This window comes from Cervus canadensis, chromosome 7 (genome assembly GCF_019320065.1).
Source record: "Cervus canadensis isolate Bull #8, Minnesota chromosome 7, ASM1932006v1, whole genome shotgun sequence".
Lineage (NCBI taxonomy): Eukaryota > Metazoa > Chordata > Mammalia > Artiodactyla > Cervidae > Cervus > Cervus canadensis.
This window is the reverse complement of record NC_057392.1, coordinates 47,234,830-47,259,924: the sequence shown is the minus strand read 5'-3', so window position 1 is coordinate 47,259,924 and position 25,095 is coordinate 47,234,830. Positions and strand designations below refer to the sequence as shown.

The 25,095-nt window shown below is 43.0% G+C and overlaps 2 protein-coding genes across 5 annotated transcripts in view; one reads left to right on the top strand and one right to left on the bottom strand.

The window, feature by feature from the left end:
- The window catches only part of PCYT1A (phosphate cytidylyltransferase 1A, choline), a 50,452-nt gene extending 39,567 nt beyond the window's left edge, over window positions 1-10,885 (top strand). For 3 of the 4 annotated variants that reach the window (XM_043473247.1, XM_043473248.1, XM_043473249.1), the window contains 4 exons: window positions 463-541; window positions 969-1,111; window positions 2,568-2,756; window positions 3,507-7,630. In XM_043473247.1, coding sequence (XP_043329182.1) covers window positions 463-541; window positions 969-1,111; window positions 2,568-2,756; window positions 3,507-3,713 — 618 coding nt within the window. In that variant the 3' untranslated portion in view covers window positions 3,714-7,630. Of the gene's footprint in view, window positions 1-462; window positions 542-968; window positions 1,112-2,567; window positions 2,757-3,506; window positions 7,631-10,624 lie in introns of those variants that run through there. The other variant, XM_043473250.1, reaches the window with a different exon arrangement.
- Window positions 10,886-12,872: 1,987 nt separating this feature from the next.
- Window positions 12,873-23,943, bottom strand: SLC51A (solute carrier family 51 subunit alpha). Its single transcript, XM_043473252.1, has 4 exons — window positions 23,721-23,943; window positions 23,073-23,167; window positions 13,414-13,568; window positions 12,873-12,995 (listed from the first exon to the last, which is right to left on the bottom strand). The coding sequence occupies exons 1-4, from the start codon at window positions 23,756-23,758 to the stop codon at window positions 12,924-12,926; spliced, it is 360 nt and encodes a 119-aa protein (XP_043329187.1). The 5' UTR covers window positions 23,759-23,943; the 3' UTR covers window positions 12,873-12,923.
- Between the last annotated feature and the right edge of the window lie 1,152 nt (window positions 23,944-25,095).

Here is a 25,095-nt window from a genome sequence, read left to right as displayed (position 1 = left end):
CTTATCTCACAGACTTAGAGAAAAACCAGTTAACAAAGAAGTGACTTCTTTCTCATATTTTTAGAAACCCTGTTTGACCAGTTCTTGTAGAGCCAGGAGGATAGGGAGGTTTCTTTTCTTCTTTTCTTGACTCCTTCCACTAGCTAGCATACCAGAAAATCCTCCAGGCCTATTTCCCACCCATGGTGACTGGTATTCAGTGTGAGGGTAGCACTTCCAGGAACCAGGAGGAGCAACTAGAAAAGAAACTGGCTAGCTTCATGTTTATGATCCATAAACAGTTAGGTTGGATCACTTGTAAAAGAATCGTGAAATTTATGAGCTGAGCAAGGAGAGACAAAGAGAAAAGTTCATTTGAGGCCTGGCTTCACCTTGTGGTCCTTTTTCTGGGCCACAGAGTGTTGCCTGGTTCTTTCTAAGTAGCAGTTATCCTGAGTTTTAATGATGTTTCCTTATTTTCAGATTGATTTTGTGGCTCACGATGACATCCCTTATTCTTCTGCTGGGAGTGATGATGTTTATAAGCACATCAAGGAAGCAGGTGAGTAAGCTGATGTGCATCCTCATTTTATGGAGTCTTGGGAACAATGACATATTCAATCATATCACTACAGAGGAAAATTTATACAGTGAGAAATTCAACATCCGCTTTTAGGTCACACTTTGGATAAGAGGTTAAAGTGAGCATAGCGTCATATCCATCAGTTCTCAGTCTAAACATCTACTTTTGTTATCTCTTTTAATTTCAAGAAACCCTTCTTCAGCCCCATTCTTTTCTTAATATTAGGACCTTTCCTTACTCCTAACCCTTGATTCAGTCTTCCCTTTGTATGTCAGCATCTCACACTGTGCTTAGTAATAGCAGACTCTGCTTTTTGAGGATAGGAAAGGACTGTGGCTCCCAGTTTCCATCTAGTCCTACTGCCTGAGCTATTCAGAGTATCACAGTGTTTGTGTTTTTGGGTTAGGCATGTTTGCTCCAACACAGAGGACAGAAGGTATCTCCACATCAGACATCATCACTCGAATTGTCCGTGACTATGATGTGTATGCCAGGCGGAACCTCCAGAGGGGCTACACAGCAAAGGAACTCAATGTCAGCTTTATCAATGTAAGTTCTAACCTCATCCCAGAGTTCCCTGGCCCTGTAGCACATGTTGCCTCTCACTTTGTCTAAGTTAAACTTGCTCTTCAATCTACTCTTATTATCACCTCCAAAAGCTCAGTGGATACCTCTTTGCACATAGTACTATGCCAGGCTTTTTACAAAGAGCATTTGGATGTATCTGTTCTATAAAAAGAAGCATTATCTGCCTTTATGGTCTAGTATCACAACATTGATATAAGGACATACAACCAATTAAATAAGAATGTGTAACTTACAAAGTACAGTGTTTATATCAAATACATTTAAAACAGTGGTTCTTAACTTTTTTTTTTTTTGGTATGGTCTTTATAAATCTGATGAAAACTATGGATCTTCTCCCTGTGTGGATAGTAACACACAACATTTTGCATGCAACTTCTCAAGGCACATGGAACTAACTTTTAAAATTTGATTTATGAAAGCAAGTTTATCTTAACTAACATTGCCCTTAGAAACAAACTGCTATACATTTTGTATATAAATTATACCTCAGTAAAGTTGATTTAAAAAGAAGAAAGCTGCTGTGTCTTCTATACGTGAGTAATTTACCATGCTCCCTCATTTGTTCCCAGCTCTGTGAATTATGAATGGGTAAAATGGTTTCATCTAAATTGACTTATCTGTGCAGATAAATGCTGGCTACTGTTAACAACCTAGCTGTTGTTACACTGCAGAATTTATTTTCAGGTGTTTAAGAATCCTAAACATACTCCCTTTCCCCTTTATGATCTGAAAATGAGAACACTTTTCATTTGGCTAAAGACTCCTTCCCTCCCTTTGGGATAGTTCATACCATTTTTCCCTTATTTTTAGGGAAGCTGACAGGACCAATGAGTATCATCCTTATTTTGTGAATGAGCAAACAGACCTTCAGATGTTTAAAAAAAAAAAACGAAACGTCTCTGTAGTCATAGAATAAGCCAGTGATGGAGGGAAAATTTTAGCATAATAAATGAATTAAGTAAAAGGTCTGCTACTTTCTTTTTCAACCTGTTAGAGTTGACTTGTTGTTGGCAATACTGTACAGTGATCTTGTTGCTCCCTCCCTATACATATACATCTCCATCTAGAATGGGGTTTTGGGTTTTGTTGGGCATGTTTATCTTCCAAGTTAATGTTTTGTCTTAAAAAATCTGAGTTTGTTTTGTATATGCCAGTCTGTTACTGGGCTTACCCTGGCATTTAGTTTAGTCCTGGGCTCTACAACCTTAGAATTATTACATTTTTACATAGGATGACCATCCAGAGCATATTGTTTCTGTTACAATGCTAGGGAAGTATGAGATATATTAAAGTAAAGTGAAATTCTCAAGACCGAAAGGAGTGTCTAAATAGACTACCAAACCAAGTCTTTTTCTTCCCCTTGGTATGGATGGTCAGAGTGAGTATTATTTCTCAAAACAGTTATTTCTTTATCCAGGAGAAGAAATACCACTTGCAGGAACGAGTTGACAAAGTAAAGAAGAAAGTGAAAGATGTGGAGGAAAAGTCAAAAGAATTTGTTCAGAAGGTGGAAGAGAAAAGCATTGACCTCATTCAAAAATGGGAAGAGAAATCCCGAGAATTCATTGGAAGTTTCCTGGAAATGTTTGGTCCAGAAGGAGCACTGGTATGTTCCTTCCTGCTGGGCAATTTAGGGAAATTCAGGAAAATCTTATGCTGTGAAAGGAACTATAGAATCCTTGAGCAGAAAGGGACATTGACAATAAGAAGTTATCTAATATGTTCCCTTTATTGGGCAGAACTATATTTCAACTATCCCCAGAAAGGTTTTAAAAATCTTTACAGAAAGTGGTTATACATTCTCCTAATTTTGCCAGCTCTCTGTAAACCTCCAAATATGGTGACAAGTGAGTAACCTTGCCTAGCTTGCTTCTACATTACAACTTTGGATAGAAGGAAAGGAAAGAGCAAAGAACAATTTAAAAAAAAAAAAAAAACTGCCTCCACTACAAGCAGCCACTGCAGGATTCCTGGGTAAGGTGGGAATTCTGTCCTTGAGGAATAGGAATATAGAATTTTCAGAGAACCCCCAAAACAAGGGTAGGTACTCTTTTGTCTGAGTTAATTCCTTTGTTTTTGCCTAGAACCTAGACTACAGACCAACAAGTAGCCTTTTAAGAATTCCTTTGACATAGAAGTCAAAGATTGGGTGACAGTGGATAGCAGGTGGGAACCCTTAGACATATAGTATAGCGTAACCACTTTGACTGAGAAATTGCTTAGAATTGTATCTGTGGCTTACTTGGTCACTTTTGACATTACAGAGGGCACTCACGATAATTTGAAGTCTCAGATCTCCTCCATTGGTTAGTAGGATCCATAGGTTTCTTCTAACTCTTCCTTTTGGTCTCCCCAGAAACATATGCTGAAAGAGGGGAAAGGCCGGATGCTGCAGGCCATCAGTCCAAGGCAGAGTCCCAGCAACAGCCCCACTCGTGAACGTTCCCCCTCTCCCTCTTTCCGGTGGCCCTTCTCTGGCAAGACTTCCCCGCCTTCCTCCCCAACAAACCTCTCCAGACACAAGTCTGCAGCCTATGATATCAGTGAGGATGAAGAAGACTAAATTTTCATCTCTCCTTTCTCCTCCCCTCCCTCTGTCCCATCACCTTCAGAAGCTCTCTGTTGAATTCCAGATTGTGATCCCAACACTAATCCTAAGGACAGCTACAAAGGAAAGACAGTTGGGGCAAGAGGACTTAGGATGGGGGGACCAGACAGCCTATCCTCGGAGAGACATCACCCACCCCACCAAGAAGGAGGCTAACTACATCTTAGACGCCTGTTCTGCATTCATATACCCTCCCCGTGGACTTTGCTTTACTGTTTATGTTCATGTGCTCTTGACAGGGAACTTGTCATTTTTATTAATTTTTAAAAAATTAGTCTTTCAAATGTAGTAAGTAGAACTAATTTTTTGCCCCTGAGGAGTGGGCAGAAGGAAGTGGTCTAATACCCAGAGGCCTTTTCTTCCTGATATACCATAGTGTTTGCCTTCTAGTCTCAGGCAAACTGTCTTGCCAACTCCTTCAGGCTGTGAGCCATGGGTGCCTGATGGGTGATTTGGAGGGGAAATACCATAATCTTGGTTTCCTTTTTAAACAGAAGCTAAAAGCTGAGTAATAGCCACAAATCCCCAGTGTATACTGCTGGCACGTGTGTCCGTGTGGCTTAGGGAAGAAGGAGATCTGAGTCTGACTTTTCTTACTCCCTGAGGAGTTTCTTGTTGGACCCAATGGGGTCCATGAAGACACTGATGGGGATGGAACCAGACCACATGGCATCAGCTGCGGTTTCTACACTGTGTTCATCTCTCAGAAAACTCTGTTGCCCAGTTATTTGGGAGCTCTTGTCAATCTCTTTTTTGTAATCTTTAAATTCTTCCTACCTTTAAAGGGAGGAACACTTTCAGGTTTACTCTGATTGAGGAGGGGAGTTGGACAATACTCATCTATACAGAGTCAGTTTAATTTTCCTCTGGGAGTAAGTCCCTGGCCCTACTACTCCTATCTTAATACTCATTTCCTAGCTTTTTACAAAAGATACTTTGTAAATGTCTGCAGTTTGAACATGATCTGTTAATCCATGTTGCTCATAACCATATTGAATATTGAGAGAGATTTGCAGAGAACATAGGTGCAAATGCATATGGAAACGCACCCCTTTTTAAAGCCTTATCTTGACCTCTTCCCCTTGTAATAGTATCCTTGACTGGAACCAGTGCTTCATGAGGTGTTTCTTTTCCCTAGGGAGTTGGCATCTGGCAGGGACTCCCGTCACTGCCCCTCTAGCAAGTCACCAGTGGCTCACATTACAAGAGTGTGGTAGATTCCCTCCCTCTCCCTCTACCTGCTCCCATCTCCCCTGTTATGTTGCCCAGGGGATTCACCACTTAAATTTCACATCAAAGAATGCTGAAGCTTAAGCACTTGCTGTTGAGCATGAGCTCCTTTTCAACTTGTAGCATCCTACAGCACATGACCTAGCAGATCATTATCTATCATAATCCTAATCCTTATCATATCATAAGGTTCAGGGGAAATTTGCATCTGTCCAGGGCCCATCTCATCACTCATAAATACCCCTTGTAGGGGTGGAGTTTTAGTGTTTTGAGCTAAGAGAACCACATTTTATCTTTCCTTGCCCCTCTGCTAAGGTTGTGAGCATCTCATAGTCCCCTTCCTGAACACTTTCTGGTAAAACTTGCTCTTATGCCTGAGGGCCAGTGGCTCGAGTTACTGCCTGCCTGCACAGCAGGACTACCTAGGTTCTTAAAACTCAGATTATCCAGAGAAGCAGAGCGCAGCAGAGTAGAGGAATAAACAGGGTGAACCTCTTGCTGTCCTGATGGCCCATGAAAATAACATTTCTAACTCTTCTCATGAAGTGCTATTTTTACTATCAAATCTAGTTTACACAGGCTTTGGCTTGGAATCCTTTTTTTGGAACTGTTGAGGTTAATGTTTTCCTACAATACCCAGCTTTGTAGGGTCACATATTTTAACTTTTCTGCTTCATTCTTCCCTTTTTGGGAATTCTGCCCATTTCTGTTGATAGAAAAACGTGAAATCACCACTGAAACCCACCTACATTTTCTCTCAAAATACATGTTGTCCAAGTATATTTGGAAAGGGAGGCAATCAGAATGTGATTTTCCTCCATGTAGTCACTCCTCACAGGTATTGTCTGGGTCCCAAGTGTTTGGCCTTCCTCCTCTGCTGTGTAGATGGGCTGCTTTTGGCATATCCTGTCCTTGGAGTATGACCTCTAGGCTAACAAGCTCCATGGCATGCTAGCCTGGCATGTGCATGTATTGTCGGAAAACTCTCACCCCTTCTGGTGAGCCTCTCTGGCCTCGGTCTCCTAACACAGTATATCTCCATGAAGTTTTGACTGAAAGCAAAAAACTTTATGGCATGGCATACTAGGTACTTTGGGATAAATGTGATCCTACGTGCTGGACAATGGTGGGTGGGTGGAGGAAGTTGCTGGGATGATGCATTATTTGATCATTTGTGCCTAATTACATGAGGTTAGAGGTTCGCATTCCACAACCATGTGTGTGATCTGTAAATCTTTAAATATTGTTGTTAATATTAACTTGTGACATTAATTTTAATAATACTTAAACCCTAAATTGCACAAGCAAAGCTGTCAGCCTGAATAGGCCAAATGTGGCAGAAATGGGAGAGCCTTAAAAGTTGGTTGGCTTTATAGCCTCTCTCTGTAATAGAAGGAGAAGGGAGACAGAAGCCTTGTAGCCAGTGCTGAGGAGGTGCCATTTCATCAGTTACCTTGAGATGAGCTGGGCAGAAAGTTTGTTTTTTTCATACACTAGACTCTGCAGCACTGAAGGGTAGAGGTTGAAATTTTAGAGGAATAGAAATGGGTCATTTGTACTGTTTCAGCTGCTTCTGATCACTAGAGCCAAAGACCATTATTTTGCTGAGGCTTGGGTAAGAAGGTTGGGTAAGAAGGTGAGGAGGTTGAAAGTCGTGAATAAGAGAAAAAATTTGAGGGAGGTCAAGAGAGCTTTTGACCTTTTCTGATCACTGATAACATCGCAGGCAGCATCTGAGTTACATTTTTCTTATTTGTGACCACACAGCTGTCCAGAAAGTCTTTGAATATTCCCTCCACAATGATTCTTCACAGTGCTTTTTATTCTTTCTTGATTTATGGGCAGTTTTTGTTTTTCTCGAGCTCATTGCCTTATTAATCCTCTTTCAGACCCTATATCTAAAATCTTTCCAAATCAAGTCTATTTTGCTGCTTTTGTTTAAATTTCCTAAAAGCCATAGCTTTTACATGTTCTGTCAGCAAACTACCACCAGAAGTTGAACCAATGCAGGTAGGAGAAAAGCTCCCTTAACAGTGTTTTTAACTAATGGTATTTTTTTCAAGCTTATCAATATAAGTATTTTTAAAGTTATATTTTTCAAGGTCATACAATGATTGTTCTTGTTTTCTCTCATGGAATAGATTGTCATGGGATAAAGACTGGTCCCTAGCTATTATTTTTGCAAATAAGTAGAACATGTTTTGGGGATTATACAGTTAAATGTTAATTTTCTTTAAAAGAAAGAAGAAAGATATTCTGTCTGCCAAAGTTTAATGTTAGTACTTAGATTGGGGTAGAAAACAAAAGTAGTTGGTTTAACATTAAAATGACTCCAGTTCTGTTTTCTTAGCTTTCAAGTGGGCTTTCCCACCATTCTTAGGGAGACACTGACTGTTTTGAACACAGAGACTTGATTGGTTGAGTTGTTTTGTATTGTGGATCCTGAGAAGAAAGAGTGTTGGAAAGAAATACTGGCCTTGGCATGAATGTTGGCCCCATCACCAGTGCTGGTGTCCACAAGGACGTTTTCCTCAATTGGTGTTCAGTTTATTTTTTTCCTGTCTGAGTGTTATTAAATTGTTATTGTTCAGTTATTTTGGCTTTTGTCATTAGCCAAATAAAGGCAAAGTGATTTTACCTAATGTTCCATTTTATATGTTTTGAGCTGGTATACATGTGTATGATATATTTTATGTATTTGAGACTTTTTACCTGTATGATCAATTCCTTTACTTTTGCATCCTAATTTGTCTCCTCAGAGTCACTGCATGACCATATCATTGCAATTCCTTTTGCCGCTTGGTACAGAAGACTCAAAAAGCCATTGGCCCACAAAGGGAGGCTGATCTAGATCTCCCAGGTCTAATGTCAACAGTGCCCTACTGACACATCTGTAAGGGAAAAAAACAACTTCCGTCTGTTCTTCAGAAGCCTGGTTTCTTTGAGACTTTGGGTTCATACTGTTTTGCCTGGCTGAGTTCTATTCCTGTTACTATACCAAGAAAACTGTCATACACTCTTCCCCCTTTCATTTGCTTTGGGAAAGCTCAGAGTAACCTTTTAATATACAATCTTGATGGGCTAATAGTGGCACCCATGGAGGCAATGTGCCCAGTTGTAGAAAATCAAACTCCATCCTGTTTATTAAGCTTAAAATACCTTCCTCAGGCAAGATCCAAAACAATTTAATCCTATTGCATAGTTCTCATTCATCTCTACAGTCAAGCATACATCATTTGCCAGCTTGCACTGACGATAGAATTGGTCCCCATTTGGTCAAGGTTGAAGAACAGTAAAGAAACCTTGTGCCCGTCTAATGAATACAGTGTCTCTTCCATTGTCCAAGCCATTCACCTCAGGCTTTGAGGTTCACATCCCGGTCTGGAGAAGAGAAAGGCTCATATCCAACCTTGTCATCTTTCCTTCGGTAGTATATTCGTGTCAGCACAGTGATCAGAAAACTCTCGAGGATGAGGAGGTGGCAGTTCATCACTGCAGCATGGGACAAAATATAGGTTATTCTAACTTACAGAGGTGGTATCCCACTAGCAGTCCTGGCATATGAGTTGGACAGCAGTTTCTCTTAATTTATCCTCAAACCAGGACCTAGAGATATTAAGTTGTTACCAGTAACATGGCAAGTTAACAGTAGAGCCAGAACCGGAACTTGGCTCTCTACCTCCTGAACTTTGAGGCTAGCATTAAACATTTCTTTTGCATGTTTTATCATGACCCTCTGCTTCCTAACCACACCTGTTCCTCTTCAGGAGCTGAGGATTGAACCTGGCTTCCTGGGTTGATCATCAGGGCTGGGCCTCAAGCAGCAGGATTGCAGCTGTCTGTGTGATCAGAGAGGTCATAGACTCAGAGCCTCTGCCACGTTTCTTGGAGGTCTCTTTCTCAGTACTCTGAGCAGAATACTCTGATTATTCTGAGAGTGGCTAGCCCTACTTCTAATCTAAGATCCTCTCTTCTCGGACCTGCCCCTCCTGCCCATCCTGCAATAGGCTAGGAACCCCCATGAGCTTACCTTGAGACCTGGTTTTAGAAGAAAAGGGAGGCGAACAAGCAATCTGCCCACCATTGGCCAAGACTGAGAAGATGGATGGTTGCAGGGCAGACAGAATAAGGAGTGCCTGCAGAACAGAAAAGAGGAGTGAGGGTGGGGGCTTTGCATCCCTGGCATGAGGCTGGCTGGCCTACTGCTGTGTTTGAAATGTGTCTCAGCGCCTGCCCTCTCTGAGTACACTTTTCTGATGCACAGCCTCTTCAGGGTAGACTTGGCTTGTCCAGGCTTCCCTCCAATAATCATGGGCAGATTCATTAATCACAAGGCTTTTATTCTGTGGCCTGACCTGAAGTGCTTCTGGAGCCCAGATCTTTTCTGTGCCCTGTCAGTCCCTTATTCCATGGTAGGCTCTTCTGTCTTCTGTCTTCATACAGACCCTCCACTTCTGCCTATCATGTGCCTGTGAGCAGCATCTGCTTAGGTCAAATGAGAATTTATGTGAAATCAATCTGTTAACTATAAAGGAATCATTGTGCCTTGGGAATAGGAGAAGGGGCCCAGCAAGAAGACAGACAGAATGGAGAGAGAAGAGAAACAATATGGGGCTAGAAGTCATTGCATTTGGTGGAAAGGTTATCTCTTGGCTTAGAGAATGGAAAGTGTAAGAAGTGAACAAATGTGCCTTTGAGAGAATTCTCAGGAAAGATGTGATGATGCAGAGGCAGTGAGATGAGAAGAAGGGATGTGGGTTTGGGAGTAGACAGTTATACATTTAAATTCCAGTCCCATCCCTTACGTACCTTTGAGCAAACCCCAAAACACCTCAGTTTCTCATTTGTAAAATAGAAAAAACAATGATTCTGAAGATTATAGTGAACTTTAATTAATGTATGAAAAGTGCCTAATATGTAGTACTGGTCATTCATAGTTGTAACTGTGATAATGCTGATGTTTCTAGTGGTGATGAATTGCAAGATTTTTAGAAGTAATGGGTAGTGAAGAAAAGAAAACAGCAAAGGTATAAGAATTAAAGGTTTAAAAATATGTGTTATGGGCTTCATTGTGTCCCCCTAAAAGATGCATTGAAGTCCTAATGCACAGGACCTCAGAATGTGACCATCATTGTCTTGGTAACTGATTAGATGTAATTAGTTAAGACAAGGTCATACTGAAGTAGGGTGGGTCCTTATTCCAATATGACCGATGTCCTTATCAGAAAAAGAGACACAGACATGAGGAGAGAATGCCCTGTGATGAGCCAAGGATGCCAAGGATTGCTGCAAACAATCAGAAGCCAGGAATAGTCAAGGAAGGGTTCGCCCCAACAGTGTTCAGTGGGCAAGTGGGCTGCTGACAGCTTGGTTTTGGACTTCCAACCTCCAGAACTGTGAGGCAATGCATTTCTGTGGTTTTAAGCCACCAAGTTTGTGCTATTTTGCTCCAGCAACCTTAGGAAACTGTTATAGCACAGAAAAGCAACAACTGTGGAAGGGCAGGGATTCTTTTCCAAATCTCACAGGAAACCTAAGGCTTAAGAAGATTCCCAGACCCACTACTAGCCTTTATTAGTCTCAGCTCCTAACCCCTATGATTTGTGGCTCATTATTAACCATCTTTTCTCTCCCAGGATATAGTTACCTGGAACAGAACAAATTTGGCTCCTATGTTCTGCTCGCCCAGGTGCAGCCTGGCTTGACGAAAAATGATGCCTATGGTCCACAGAGCCGACAGGGTGGACACACCGAGGAAAGTGTTGATCCATAGAGCTGTGCTCCCCTCAGAAATCTGGTGGCAGGCCAGAAAGCAGTCAGTGAGGAAGCAAGCCCCTTTCTCCTTTTTTTCCCTTTCTCCCATGGTGGGGAAAATAAAAAAGCTTCTTCTCTCCCCATTAGAGTCCCTGAGCCTCTGCTTTTCCACGGTCGCCCTGTACCTGGGGCTATGCCAACCCTGGGGCCCTGAATCAGGGGATATTGGCTCCAGCTATTCCTTCTAGAGCTCAAAGGAATTAAACTCATCTTGGCCTCTGCTGCCCCTTACTCTGGACTTACGTCTGATGGGTCAAAGATGCCATCAGGGATGAGAAACAGGCCCACCAGGCTCAGTGATATCTTGAAGAAGGCGTACTGGATGGGGCCCAACAGCAGCAGCTGAAGTCTCTTCCTGAAGTGGGAAGAGGGTTAGGAACACAGACCTGCAAATCACCCATCCCAAGCAGAACTTCCAGCTCTCTCATTGGGTTCCTGGCAAGGCTTGGCCACCATCATAGACACCAACATAGTCAAGTGGGTGGGGACTCAGGAAGAGCATTGGGAACCATTATTATTGCCTCCCACTCACCCTCAGACCACAATGATGCCTTTTGAGCAACAACTATCTGAGGATTGACCCCAACCTCATTAACTGAAATGGATGGAAGGGGAAAGTAAATAGCCCAAAATGCAGTTTGTTCTCTGTGATAAAGTTTGTAGGGGACAGTGAGCATAAGTGATGGGAACTCTGGAGTTCTCCTTCCTCTGTTCCTCCTACCCCTGTGTGGGTGCCCAGTGTGTGGGTCCTGGCTGTGGGATGCCCACCCTTTCATCACTGGCTTTGTTCTATTCAAGCCAAATCCCATGAAGCTTGAAGCAGGACTGAGAGAGCCAGCAGAGGCTCTTGAGAGAGTGCAGAAGAGGCCAATCTGCTCTTCCAGGCAGACTCTCCCTCCCACCTCACCTGGTCATCTTGATTCGGGGGCAGCAGGGGCAGCAGCAGCAGCAGGGGCCTGTATGGATCATCACCGGGGTGTCCTTCAGTGTCCTCAGTACTGCCTCCTTCCCACCAAAGCCTTCCACCATGGCCTGCATCAGCAGGTAAAAGCACATTGCGTAAAACCTGGAGTTGGGGGAGAGGTGGGAGGTGGGCCTGAGAGCACACAGAAGGGGAGGCGGCAGCAGCTAGTGGGATACCACTTGCTGCCAAAGAAAAGCAGACTGCAAAAGGACAGGAAGAAGGGGGCTTCCTGAAGGGATCAGCTAGGATCTAGGCATTTTGAGTGTGTGACTCAAGAGAAGTGAGAGAGAGGACAGGTGGAAGAGAGCAGGCTGTGAGAACAAAATGGTGCCCGAGATGCACTAGAAGTTCAGGAGACAAGTTGGGAAGGGCTCGATTTGTGATCAGTTTGTTTGCATGGATTTATGGAGGGGGCAGGGGGTAAAAAAAAGACAAACTCTGGATTCCCCCGGCTGAGAGGAGCAGAAGGGGGACCCCAGAGGGTTATCAAGTTCAGCTGGGGGCTGGGCAGGACACTCACGCAGTTATGGCCATTTCCACAAGTGTGAGGGCACGAGGAATCCAGAGACCAAAGCAGCAGAATGCGGACACTATCTGCTTGGAGAAGAACCAGGAGCTGCTTAGGGTAAGGAAGGAGACTGCATGCTCACCTTTTGTGGCAAGAGCTCAAGGAAGCAAAAGCTAAACACCTGAGGCACCATTACTTAAAAGTGACCAACTGGGGACTTTCCTCGTGGTCCAGTGGCTAAGACTCCAAGCTCCCAAGGCAAGTGGCCTGGGTTCATTCCCTGGTCAGGGAACTAGATCCCACATGCCACAACTAACACTTGGCACAGCCAAACAAATGTTTAAAAAAAAAAAAAAAAAGTGACCGGTTGGAAAAAGAGCTAGTTAAATCAACTAATTCTAAAAAAATGCTTTTAAATTCAGCTGTCAGTTTATTCCTTGTCTAGGGTTAGAGACAGCAAGTCACCTTGAGTCAGAGGCTCTTTTGAAGACTATCTCTCAACATACGTCACTGGAGTAGGAATAGGTCAGTTCATCTTTAAGAGTACGTAGATCAAGATCCAACCCTTCCTTTTCAACATCCCATGTTATCAGAGCACCTCTGATGTCTTGAGATGGCCCAGGCAGATGTCATCTGGCAGAAAAGGACCTCAAGGGCTTTGTTCTTCACCCGAAACAGACACAGAGCTCACCACACGGAAAGAGGAACCCCATCTTGTGGCCTGCGAGCATGCCAAAGAGCTATCAAATGGCTGTAAGAGTGAGTTAGAAGGACTTACAACGCAAGGGTAGAGTGAACATGACCCCATGGGAAAAAATTACTCTCCTCCTACCCTCTGAGGACTGCTGGTCTGTGCAGGAAGCAGCTTATTTTAACAGCAACATAGTAGCAGGGGAGTAGTGAGTGGGATAGCTGGTGGGCTCAGACCATTCTCCAGCTGTTCTTAGAGCTGTTTCTGTGGCTCTAAGATTTCAAACACTCCACCCCACTGACTGTGACCTCCCAAGCATGCGATCTTGACTGCAGATAGCAGACTAAAACCCCCACCCTAAAGTAGTAGAGGAAGGCAACTTGAATTACTGAGTTGAAAGGAATCCTCCTCTTCAGCCCCTCCCCAAAGGCAGCTGCAGGACCCTCACCGTGGGTGAAGAGCTGCACCAGAGCAGGGTCTTCCTCTTGATAGGGCAGCGAGTGTTCTTGTACACGTAGACAGCAGCCTCCAGGAAGATGGCTATTGAGCCCAGGACAAACAGGGTCATGATGACCATGAGGGAAATTTCCATAGGGCCCAATGCTTGAGTGGAAAGAGAGGACAGAGTCCAGTAAGCTGAAGACCAGGGCTGAGGAGCAGAAGATGTGGGCTTCCTCATACGCATCTAAATTGCTTTACCACATCTAGAATTACCTGGTCTCGGCTTCCCTTCATGCAGAAGATGAGCTTTTTCTTAGACCTAGAATTTCCAACATGTGACTAAGAAATAGTCATTCTTCTTGCATTCATGAGAGACTAGACCAGATCAGTCTAAGTATGGTAAGGCTTACTTGAATCGGAATATAGACACCAGACAAGTTTGCACATAATGAACAAAAATTCTAAGTTCGGAGGTCAACAGGGCCTTTTCACTTTTCTCAGTGTCAGGGGTTATGCTAGCAGATGGACCAGTTAACATTATAATTAAAGCAGAATATATGCTTCTGATATGTATCAGAATATATACTGATATACTTCAGTCGCTCAGTCATGTCCGACTCTTTGTGACCCCATGGACTGAAGCATGCCAGGCTTCCCTGTCCATCACCAACTCTTGAAGCTTGCTCAGACTGATGTCCATTGAGTTGGTGATGCCATCCAATCATCTCATTCTCTGTTGTCCCCTTCTCCTCCTGCCTTCAATCTTTCCCGGCATCAGGGTCTTTTCAAATGAGTCAGCTCTTTGCATCAGGTGGCCAAAGTATTGGAGTTTTGGCTTCGGCACCAGTCCTTCCAATGGCGAAGGCAATGGCAAACCTCTTCAGTATTCTTGCCTTGAGAACCCCATGAACAGTATGAACTTGATATACTTAGAGATGTTTAAATTTGATTTAGAAAATTTTGTCACTTTACTGGGACACACAAAGGGACTTTTACAAAAGAAGTGGACCCCAGTAAAGACTCCAAGGATATTTGACCTATGCTGGCCCCAAGTACACTTATTCTCACATTAAATGTAATCCAGTAGCTGTCTTCAGTGTTTATTGAAATCATTTGAGGAGTTGTTAAAAAGTAGCTGTCCAGACCCCCACTCCCTATACCCCCTGCCACCATCATGCTGTTCCCATAGATCTGGGATGTAATCTATGTTTTAAACAAGCTCACCTGATAATAGAAGACAAACATTTTAACAAACACCAGTGAAGATCCTCTGGCCTCACCCTTGCTGACAGGAAAACACTAATATAGTCACAATATTTGTTTCTGAGGATGTTCTAATCAGTGCAACAATGTTTTAAACGAAGAGTTCCATGTCCTCAGTGACTAAGCCTGGACCCTCATTTATCTAAGTCTCTTCCCTAGTTGGCAGACTCTTTACTTTTAGCCTCCCAACTGGCTAGATGACAGAAGAAGCAGGGGAAGACTGGCAGAGTCCAGCCACTGTCCTATTGCTTTGGGAGTAAAGGAAATCAACCCTGAATACTCATTGGAAGGATTGATGCTGAAGCTCAAATACTTTGGTCACCTGATGCAATCAACTGACTCATTGGAAGAAACCCTGAAGCTGGAAAAGATTGAAGGCAGAAGAAGAGGAATGGGTGACAGAGGACGAGATGGCTGGATGGTATCACTGATGCAATGGACATGAACTTGGACAAACTCCAGGAGATGGTGAGAGACAGGGGGGCCTGGCGTAATGCAGTCCATGGGGTCGCGAAGAGTCTGACATGACTGGGTGACTGAGCAACAGTGAGAGGGTATTGGCTGGGCTGCCCTGTTTTGGTGACTGAGGGCAGCTCAGAGCTGCTGACACCACAACAAGGAAGAAGGAGACTACATCCCAGTGAAGACTTGAGTTGTCATCTGGATCAGTCATACTTGATGACATCACAAGGAGCAACCAGGACAAAGGTGAATTTGTCAAAAACTACTTTGATGCTTTTTTTTGGGGGGGGGGGATATTGTCAAAATGTACTTTTTTTTTTCATTTATTTTTATTAGCTGGAAGCTAATTACTTTACAATATTGTAGTGGTTTTTGCCATACATTGACATGAATCAGCCATGGAGTTACATGTGTTCCCCATCCTGATCCCCCCTCCCACCTCCTTCCCCATCCCATCCCTCTGGGTCTTCCCAGTGCACCAGCCCTGAGCACTTATCTCATACATCCAACCTGGGCTGGCGATCTGTTTCACACTTGATAATATACATGTTTCAATGATGTTCTCTCAGATCATCCCACCCTCGCCTTCTCCCCCAGAGTCCAAAAGTCTGTTCTATACATCTGTGTCTCTTTTTCTGTCCTGCATATAGGGTTATCGTTACCATCTTTTAAAATTCCATATATATGTGTTAGTATACTGTATTAGTGTTTATCTTTCTGGCTTACTTCACTCTGTATAATGGGATGTTCTTGAACTGTAGTGTTGGAGAAGACTCCTGAGAGTCCCTTGGACTGCAAGGAGATCCAACCAGCCAATCCTAAAGGAAATCAGTCCTGGATATTCATTGGAAGGACTAATGCTGAAGCTGAAACTCCAATACTTTGGCCACCTGATGCGAAGAACTGACTCATTGGAAAACATCCTGATGCTGGGAAAGATTGAAGATGGGAGGAGAAAGGGACAACAGAGGATGAGATGGTTGGATGGCATCATCAACTTGACAGACATGAGTTTGAGTAAGCTCCAGGAGTTAGCGATGGACAGGAAAGCCTGGCGTGCTGCAGTCCATGGGGTTGCAATCCATGGAGTCGGACACGACTGAGTGAACTGAACTGAACCTTGATCCTGGTTGTTCTTATTTCAGGGCACGTGTTTTTCTTTTTGTTTGCTTTCTCCAAGAGGCCCTTTATCTCTGACCACAGTTAGGTCTGTGATCAATCCAGAGGACCTGCTGCAGGGAAGGCGGTCCTTGGACAATCTCCCAGCCTATACTTCTGAAGTCAGTGGTAAGATTTTCCTTTCTGCTACAGGCCTCAAAAGACAGGACTGTGCTGTTCTTCCCTCCTCCCCATTCCTATCTCCACCTGCTTCCACTTAATTAGGATGCAGCCCACTATGTGACCAAATTACTGGCTTGGTGTTGCTATTTAGTTCTGCAGGTTTTAAACATTAACAAAATAAAACAAGCAAAAAACCACCTGGCTGCAGTCCTTAATTAAAAAGAGACTTTACCTCCCTTCCTTGATATTTTAAAGATATAACCGAGGGCCTTTTTTTCTGACACAATTTTATCCTTATACAATAAAAATATGGATTTAAAACAGTTGCCATTGTTTTATCATGATATACACATAAAGCCTTCCATGTATCAAAATAATTCCAGGTAGATTAAAAAGATGAATCTTTAATAAACAACAAGGATCTACTGTATAGCACATGGAACTCTGTTCAATATGTGCCAGCCTGGATGGGAGCGGGCTGGGGCTTGGGGGAAGAATGGATACATCTATATGTATGGCTGAGTCCCCTCTCTGTTCATCTGAAAGTATCACAACATTGTTAATCAGCTATACCTCAATATATTTTTTAAAAAATGTTTTAAAAAAAAGATTTTTAAAAAAGAGGTATTTATTTAAAAATAAAACAGGGAAAATTGAGAGAAGGAAAAAAAAGAGAGAACTATTTTCATCAAAACCTGAGGGAAGACCTTCCTAAGCTTTGGTGTAATCCAAGAAATCACAAAGAGAAGGATGGTCAAATTTGATATAAAGAGTTCAAACTTCTGAATGTTAAAAAAAAGTATAGGCAGTAAGGTGGTGATTTCACAGATGCACACTTGGGTAAAAATCCATCAAACTATATACATAAAATCATTGCCCTTTACTGAATGTAATTTATAACTGAAACAAACAAACCTTAATATGAACAAAGCAGAAAGCAAAATTACCACAGGAAATTCCCTGGCTCTCAGGTGTGTTCACTCCTGGCAACCAGGGTTTGATCCCTGATTGGGGAACTAAGATCCCAAAAGCCACATGGTGTGACCAGAAAGAAATAAAAATAAATTAAAAAAAATAAATAGCATAGTAAAACTATAGCCATGTAAAGGATTTGGCTGAAGAGAAGGATAGAAAAGAGTTGAAGGAAAAGAGTGGGGCCCTAATATCTTTATCATATAAAATGGAAAGTGAAGAAGTACTGTCCATAGTTGGCAGAATAAGAAATAAACTATAGGTATAGTATATACAGCTATAAAGATAACCAACTAAAAATAATGATGAAACCATGTGGAATGAGTAGAAATTTGGTACTAAGTGAATTAAATCTTTATGTATTATAGAGGCAGCCACAGATAATATACAAAACTGATACCACATGAAATAATGGTAATTTGAAGGTAACTATAAAAAGAGTCATCAGTTAAAAAAGTAGAATGAAGATTAAAAATGAGAATAAATAGGGCAGGGGAGTGTTAATTTTCATTAGTAGCCCTTTTGTACTATTTAAAATTTTACACCATGTTCATGTGGGTTAAGATAAAAACATTAAAAACCATTGCCTAGGAATAAATTAGCAGCGCCATCTTTGGGTGATGAGACTGTGGGTGGTCTTTGTCTTCTTTCTTTTCTAATTATTCTATAACAAATATGCATTTTATAACAAATAAGCTTTTTTAAAGACATACTTTGCCAAATATGTAGTAATGTGAAAAAATTCATATGATGTCATGCTTGTAAAAACAGTATATAAAATTATAGTATAGTATGATTTCCACTACTGTTAAATAAAAGCACAGAAAACAGAGCTTATGCTATGATATTTGCAGTGCTGGTCTTGAGTGGTGGGACCATATGCAGTTTTTCTTTTTCATACTTTTCTCTATTTTCGTATTGACTTTACTGAATTATTTTTACAATGGAAATGTTTAGTTAAAAAAAAAAAAAACCAGACAAAATATTAAAGTCCAGATAGGCAGAAACCAAAATTAATTCAGTAGATTTCTAAAAACCAATGTCCTTTTTGGGGAAGGGGAATACCGCTGGAGGCCCCTCCTTGAGGGACTCCCCCAGCCCCTGCTTGACTCTTGTCCTCATCAGCTCACTGAGAACTGAGAGTGGAAATAGGCCCTCCAGAAGCCATCATGTCAAAGCCTTTCTCAATCTTCACTGTCCCTGACTATTCCCTTCTCCTTGAAAATCTCTCCCATCCCGCTTGACTCCAGTAACCACAGTTCTGGCTCCTCTCCTGGAGACCCTAAGTCTCCTCTACTTATTCCTCATCCTCTCCCACACCCTGTGTTCTCCAGACTCAACCACTGCATCTCACCTCTTCTGTGTATTGAGGTTTAGGATTTCCCTACCATCCCTCAGCCACCTAAAAACCACCTGAGCCTTTTCTACCTCCAGGACTTCATAGTGCTTGGCTGCTGCCTGTTCAGTGTTTCTTCCTGAGCTCCCCGTGTCTGGCTCATTCTCATCACTGAGCTCTCTGCTCAAATGCCCCTCCGCAGTCAGCAACCCTTGAGTCTCCAGTGTGGTGTTATCTCTCTCTCCCAAGTTGCCCTCACAGTGAGGTTATTTACATATTTATTGCTTGTCCCCATAGAGTGATGGTAGTGTGAACTCCACAAAGGCAGGGACTTTGTCAAGCTTATTTTCTGTTCTATCTCCAAGTGCATGCAACAGTAGCTGTGACTATTTGTTCGATGGAAGAAATGACCACATGAGGATTCTTACTGTCATCTCCAGTTACAAGCTTTTCCAGGAAACTAGGCTTAGAGTTGAGCACCTCACCCATGATCACACAGCCTGAAAGTGACAGAGCTGGGATTTAAACCCAAGGGTTGCTGATCCTAACTAAGCCCGTTCTTTTCACCATTACACATGCTGACTCTTGGTGTGTGTTCACATAACTATGGGAAGAAATTTGGAATAATATTAACCATCAAAAGTTGCTTAAGTTGATGAAGGTGGAGGTGAGGCATATTCCGGCTATTCAGTATGGAAGTGCTTTTGCAGTTTCTTGTATCTGCTGCCTTTTGTGCTCTGTTCTTTCTCATGCTTGCAGTATCTACAGGCTCTCACATTCACTTCCACAGGGCAAAAGCTAGGAGGGAGAACTTCCTTAGCATCCATAGCCAACACCACTACTCTACCTCAAACTCATTTATCTCCTTAGAAGATTGTCCTCTATCTTATTTTTCTGTATCTTAACAGATATTATGAAACAAAAGTTTCTGATGGCTCAAGGATTTTTGGAAACACGTTTAACAAAGTTAAACGTGTTTCTTTCCTGCAGAGTATAAGTTTTAAATCTGATTTATATTGTTAATTTCCAAAAGGAGGATACAGAATACAGCTTTTACAGAACTGATTTTTCTACAGGCTCTGTTTTCATGGAGCACTCCCTGGGATTAGGATTCCAAGGAACACACTTTGGGAATTACTTGTCTAACTGACCTGTAGAATACAACTATACTTTAGCAACTAGCAAATTCCCATTGTATCTGTAACAATGAAGATTACTTTTTAAAATAATAAAAACAATATAAGAAGATTAAAACTTTGGGAAAAAAAGCTTTACCCATAATCCTAGCTAGTTCCTAATCAAAAATTATTCTCCTTTTGCACATATTTCCATGGAGGTGAAGAGCATAGGCTCTAAGCTCAAAGTAAAATTCCATTTACTTCTTGCTCTTTAATCGTGGGTAGATTATTATCCTCCAATTAAACCTCTTAGCATGACTCAATGGTAGTATTTGCTCAATAAAAAGTAGCTTTAAAAAACATCCTGGTTAAAGTGTATACATATTGTATTACTGCAATCATACTGTAAAATTTTGCATTCTGTTTTTTCCACCTAACATTTCACCACAGCCTATTAAAAATTATTTTTATAATTATTTTACAATTATAAAGATTTTTAAAATAAAGAGAATAATAGAGCTGCATTAATATATCCATAATCCATTTTGAAGAGTTATGATATTGCCAGTTTTGCTTCAAAAGTTATTCTTAGAAAAATAAAACATTACAGGTGTACTTGAAGGCCCTGTATATATCTCCAGGGTCCTTTTCCCTTCACTTACTTCACCTCCCAGGGTTAACTACTATTCTGAAATTGGTGTGTATCTTTTCCTTTATGTTTTAATTTTTTTACAACGTATGTACACGCTCAACATATTATATTGCTTTGCATTAAAAAAACTATATAAATGTTTTCCACTCAACATTGTTTTCATGGTTGTTATTATTTTCATTGTGACAAACAAATGCTACCGTAAGCATTCTTAGATGTGTCTCCTCGGCACGTATAGGAGAGCTCCTCTATTCCTCCCCGTCTAAGATCCTGCAAACCGCGTGGTATGGCCAAAAAGAAAAAAACAACAACACACAAACAGTGGGTTTAAGTCCCAGGCTGGGTTGTGTGGTTGCAGTTATTATATTATTGCTTCAATTACTCTAGTCTTCTAATATATAACCTTTAATATCTGGTAGGGCACATATCCTCCTTACTCTTTTTCAAAATTGTCTTGGCTTTTCTTGGCCCTTCACTCCCCCCAAATAAAAGTTTGGATCAGTCCATTAATAAGAAAATCCTCTAGGGATTATAACTGTAGTCATATCACAGGCATTTCAAAAACAAATTATTGAAATTTTCAATGGTTCTTTCAGAATAGCTCTTTCTTAAATAGCACTTAAGAAACAAAGAGTTTATAAATGAAGGAGGAAGGGGTTTCACCACATTGTCCAATGGGCACCTCTTCCTGACTGTCCTATTTCTGTCAGTGTCATCACCACTGTTGAGATTCTCGGAGTCATCATTAGAGTTTCTTTTTCTTTCACTTACCTTGTCTAAATATTTACCAGATTGCCTGCTATTTCTTTGGATTGCCTGTATTTTCCAATCTGCCCTTCCTTTCCCTGACACTGCTCTGGTGCAGGCTCTTACCCTTCCTGTTAGGCTGGGGCACTGACCTCCAATTTATATCCCTGCTTCTTAAGGCCCTTACTCTCCAAAGTCTATCTTGATTACTAATTAATGGTCCTGAAATACTATCCGGCTCCTCCCAATCTCAGAGCCCTCATCTATTCCTACCTGCAGGATAAAGTACAACTCCTCTGCCTGACACTCAGCAGGCCCCACCTTACCTGCCCAGCCCTCTCAACTGTCCCCTGCTTCCTCACCAGTAACCTTGAATCTCCCCAGTGCCTGGAGAGCCTGCCTACTCATTCTTTCTCCACTCCAGCTCCCTACTTTCCAACTGTTACTCACTCCAACAGTTCAATGGGGGATCAAGGTAGATCCCCAGAATACCAGACCCAGAATGGTGTACCTACTTTGAATATCCTCAGTGCTTCTATTTGCATATTTTGCAGCAAAGCAATGTGTGATCCATTTTCACTGTGTGAGATAGGGTTTCTCAATCTCAGCACTATTGACCCCTTGCCCCAGCTAATTCCTTGGTTGTGGGGACTTTCCTTTGTTTCCAGGGCAAATTCCCTGACCTCTACCCCAGTAGATGCCAGTTAGCACCCTCTACTTGTGGTGACTGGAATTGCCTCCAGACATTGCCAAAAGTATCCTGTGGGACAAAGTTGCCTCTGGTTGACAGCACCGGTGTGTGAGAAGACTCGTGTCACCATCCGCGCTCTCTGAACAAGAAATCCCTGGAGTTGGATGTAGCATCTGCCTACTTGCATGAACCACAGAGCAGCTACAAGGCACCCCTGGACCTCCTCTGGCAGTTGGTATTCACTCTAGTTCAGAGCATCTGAAATGAAGACATGCCCATATCTGCCTGCTGACCACACCCTACTGTTTAGGAAGAGTCTCCTCCTTGAGGTAACAATGTCAGGAAGGAGAATGGAAAAAGCATTAAGGATAGAGACACAGATTCCTACTCATCAATGTCTAAGAGATGGTTGATCATACAGTAAGAAAACAAAATACAGTGTGGATGGGAGCCACATTTGCTATCAAGATGCTAGGGTCATTTGATTGCCATGTTTTAGGTGTCCAGGGAATAAATAGAGTCCTATCCTATGCCTTTCACTTTCAAAACCAATTCGGTAATAAGAGCTAGTTGGCCAACACTGTCAGAATACTTTTACAGGTTCACCTAAGTTTTAAGAATATTATTCATAATAACCACTCTCCAGAGTGGTATAGACTCATTTTAAGGAGGATGTTGTGCAGGCCTCAAAGGGATTCTGTGGGGCTTTGGGCACACACGTGAGTCCCTCGGTGGCCCTAGGGTCTGAAAAATGCTCCAGCTCAGTATTCCCCATATGAATCGGGGAGTCCCAACATGCAGGCCACACAGCCGTGCCCCACTTTTGAATTTTTGGCTCCTCCAGAGTTGTACTTTCCCCAGCTTTTAAATTTTTTTGACTGTACTACGCAGCATGTAGGATCTTACTTCCCTAACCAGGGATCAAACCTGCACCCCACCCTGCATAAACTCTGGACCACTAGAGAAGTTCCCTAAAAGGTTTTTACCAAGATTGACACTGGGTTAGCCATCCTCCCAGGCACTCCCTCTATGCTGGTCAGCTCAGGACCACCTCCCCTCAGCTCCTCTCAGCTGTTTTGACTTCTGCCTTGGGATGCTCATTTTTCCTTCTTTCGGTTCCCTCTGGGGAGGGTCCCTGACTCACCTCTCAGAAGCTGGGCTGCAGTGGGAGGGTAAGAGAAGCAGGCAGAGGGAACGCTGTAATTGGTTTTCAGAATCTCCAGAAGATCTGCCGTGTACCTGGAGAGACACCAGCCTGTGTTCAGAATATGGGGACTTGGGGTGGGCAGGTGGGTAGCAGAAGGGACACCAGCAACTTGACACTCCCTCGAACACTCCTAGGTTCATGGAGCATCTCCATTTCCCCTCAAGCCCCAAGTGACAGTCTGCAGGTCTGGCTGCAGTGCTCAAAAAGCCCACAGTCCATCCCCTCCACTTCCATAAGGGCAGCAGCCCAGGGGTTGGCTAGGGAGAAAAAGCAGGGTCCCAGAGAAAGAATGGACCCTTAGCACCAGGAATGGGTCCCCAGCTGGGCAGAGCTCTATGCATGTCCCTCATGCCCCTTCCACCTCTGGGATCTTCCTCTGCCTGGTTGGGAGCCAAAGCTAAGGCTCTGAGGGGTCATACACTCACCCTTCCCCACAGTGTCCCTGAGGACCTTCCGGAATGACCAGACCATTGTCAGTCCTGTTTCATTCTTGTGCTGAGAGGGAGGTAGGGACAGGCCAGAGTGAGAGGGCCCCCTGCTGCTTAGCAACTGGCTCCTGGCTTGGGGCCTGCCTCCCTCACTCACCTGGGATCGAGCCTTATCTGAGTCCTGCCTGGCTCCATCGTCTTCTTGCTCTATCCGGCAGGCACTGAGGGCCAAGGAGAGACAGGCAAGCTGGGGCCCTGAGGGGAGGAGGCTTCAGCTGACTGCGGCTTCCAAGACTGGCCGTGGGTTGGCGGAGTGGCTGGGTCTTCCCCTCTGGCTCTTTCCCTCCTCAGGCCTCCTGTGCCCACAGGTTCCTTTCTCAGAGTTCACCTCAGAGGAATTTGAACCCCTCAGCTGGCTGAGTTCCCTGGTTCCTGACTCCTCCCTGACCGTAGGTGTGGTCCCTCTTTCTTCCCTCCCATGAATGCCTCTGGCTACGCCTTGACCCCAGTCCACCTTCACTCTCCATCCCTCCTGAGGAGACTCCCAGGGCCCTGTAGAGAAAAAGTCCTTGATCCCCCCACAATCCCCCCCTCCCCTTCAGAACCCGGCAGGAACTCAGGCTCTGTCCCCGCTGAAGATGGAAGTCAAGGCCAAGGCTTTGACTGTATTGGTGCTATTGGCTGGGTGTGCAGAAGGGAGGGCAGCTGGGAAATCCAGATGAGGCCCAGCTTAGAGCATCCTGATGACAGGCTCATCCAGCCAACAGCTCTAAAGGTGCAGCAAATGGGTGGAGGGGAGTATTTAAGAGGCACTTATGGAGTGGGATCTCTGGGCATTTTGACAGATTTTGAAAAACTGCCAAATGTTATGCTTACGAACTATTTTATTGATTGGTGATGTCTCTTCTTGCTTTCTCCTTAAACGTATTTAAGGCCAAACATAGTACCCTAAGTTCCCAGCACAGGGCCTCACACACACCTAAGTGCTCCTTAAAATCAGTTGCGTGACAGACAAAATAATGAAATCACCGCACAGTAGCTAACACCTGTGGAGTGTTTATGCAACAGGTGGTACAGGAATTGCTGCATATTCTTTCTCTCATTTAAACTTCACAAGTACTCTTACAAGGTAAATGCTTTTTTAAAATGTTTTTTAATTGGAGGATAATTGCTTTGCAGTGTTGTGTTGGTTTCTGCTGTACAACAAAGACAATCAGCCACTGTTATATATACATATGTATACATATACATTTACATCCGCTCCCTCTTGAGCCTCCCTCCCCCCTCCCATCCCACCCCTCTAGGTCCTCAGAGCCCCGGGCTGGGCTCCCTGTGTTACATAGAAGCTTCCCAGTAGCTATCTATTTTACACATGATAGTGTATATATGTCAATGCTGCTTTCTCAGTTCATTAAAGGTAAACGTTATCTTTGTTCTCATGTTACAGATAAGGAAACTGAGGATCAGAGGGGTGATGACACCACACTAAGTTGGATACATGGTGATATGGAGAGAGGCAGAAGGGACCTGGG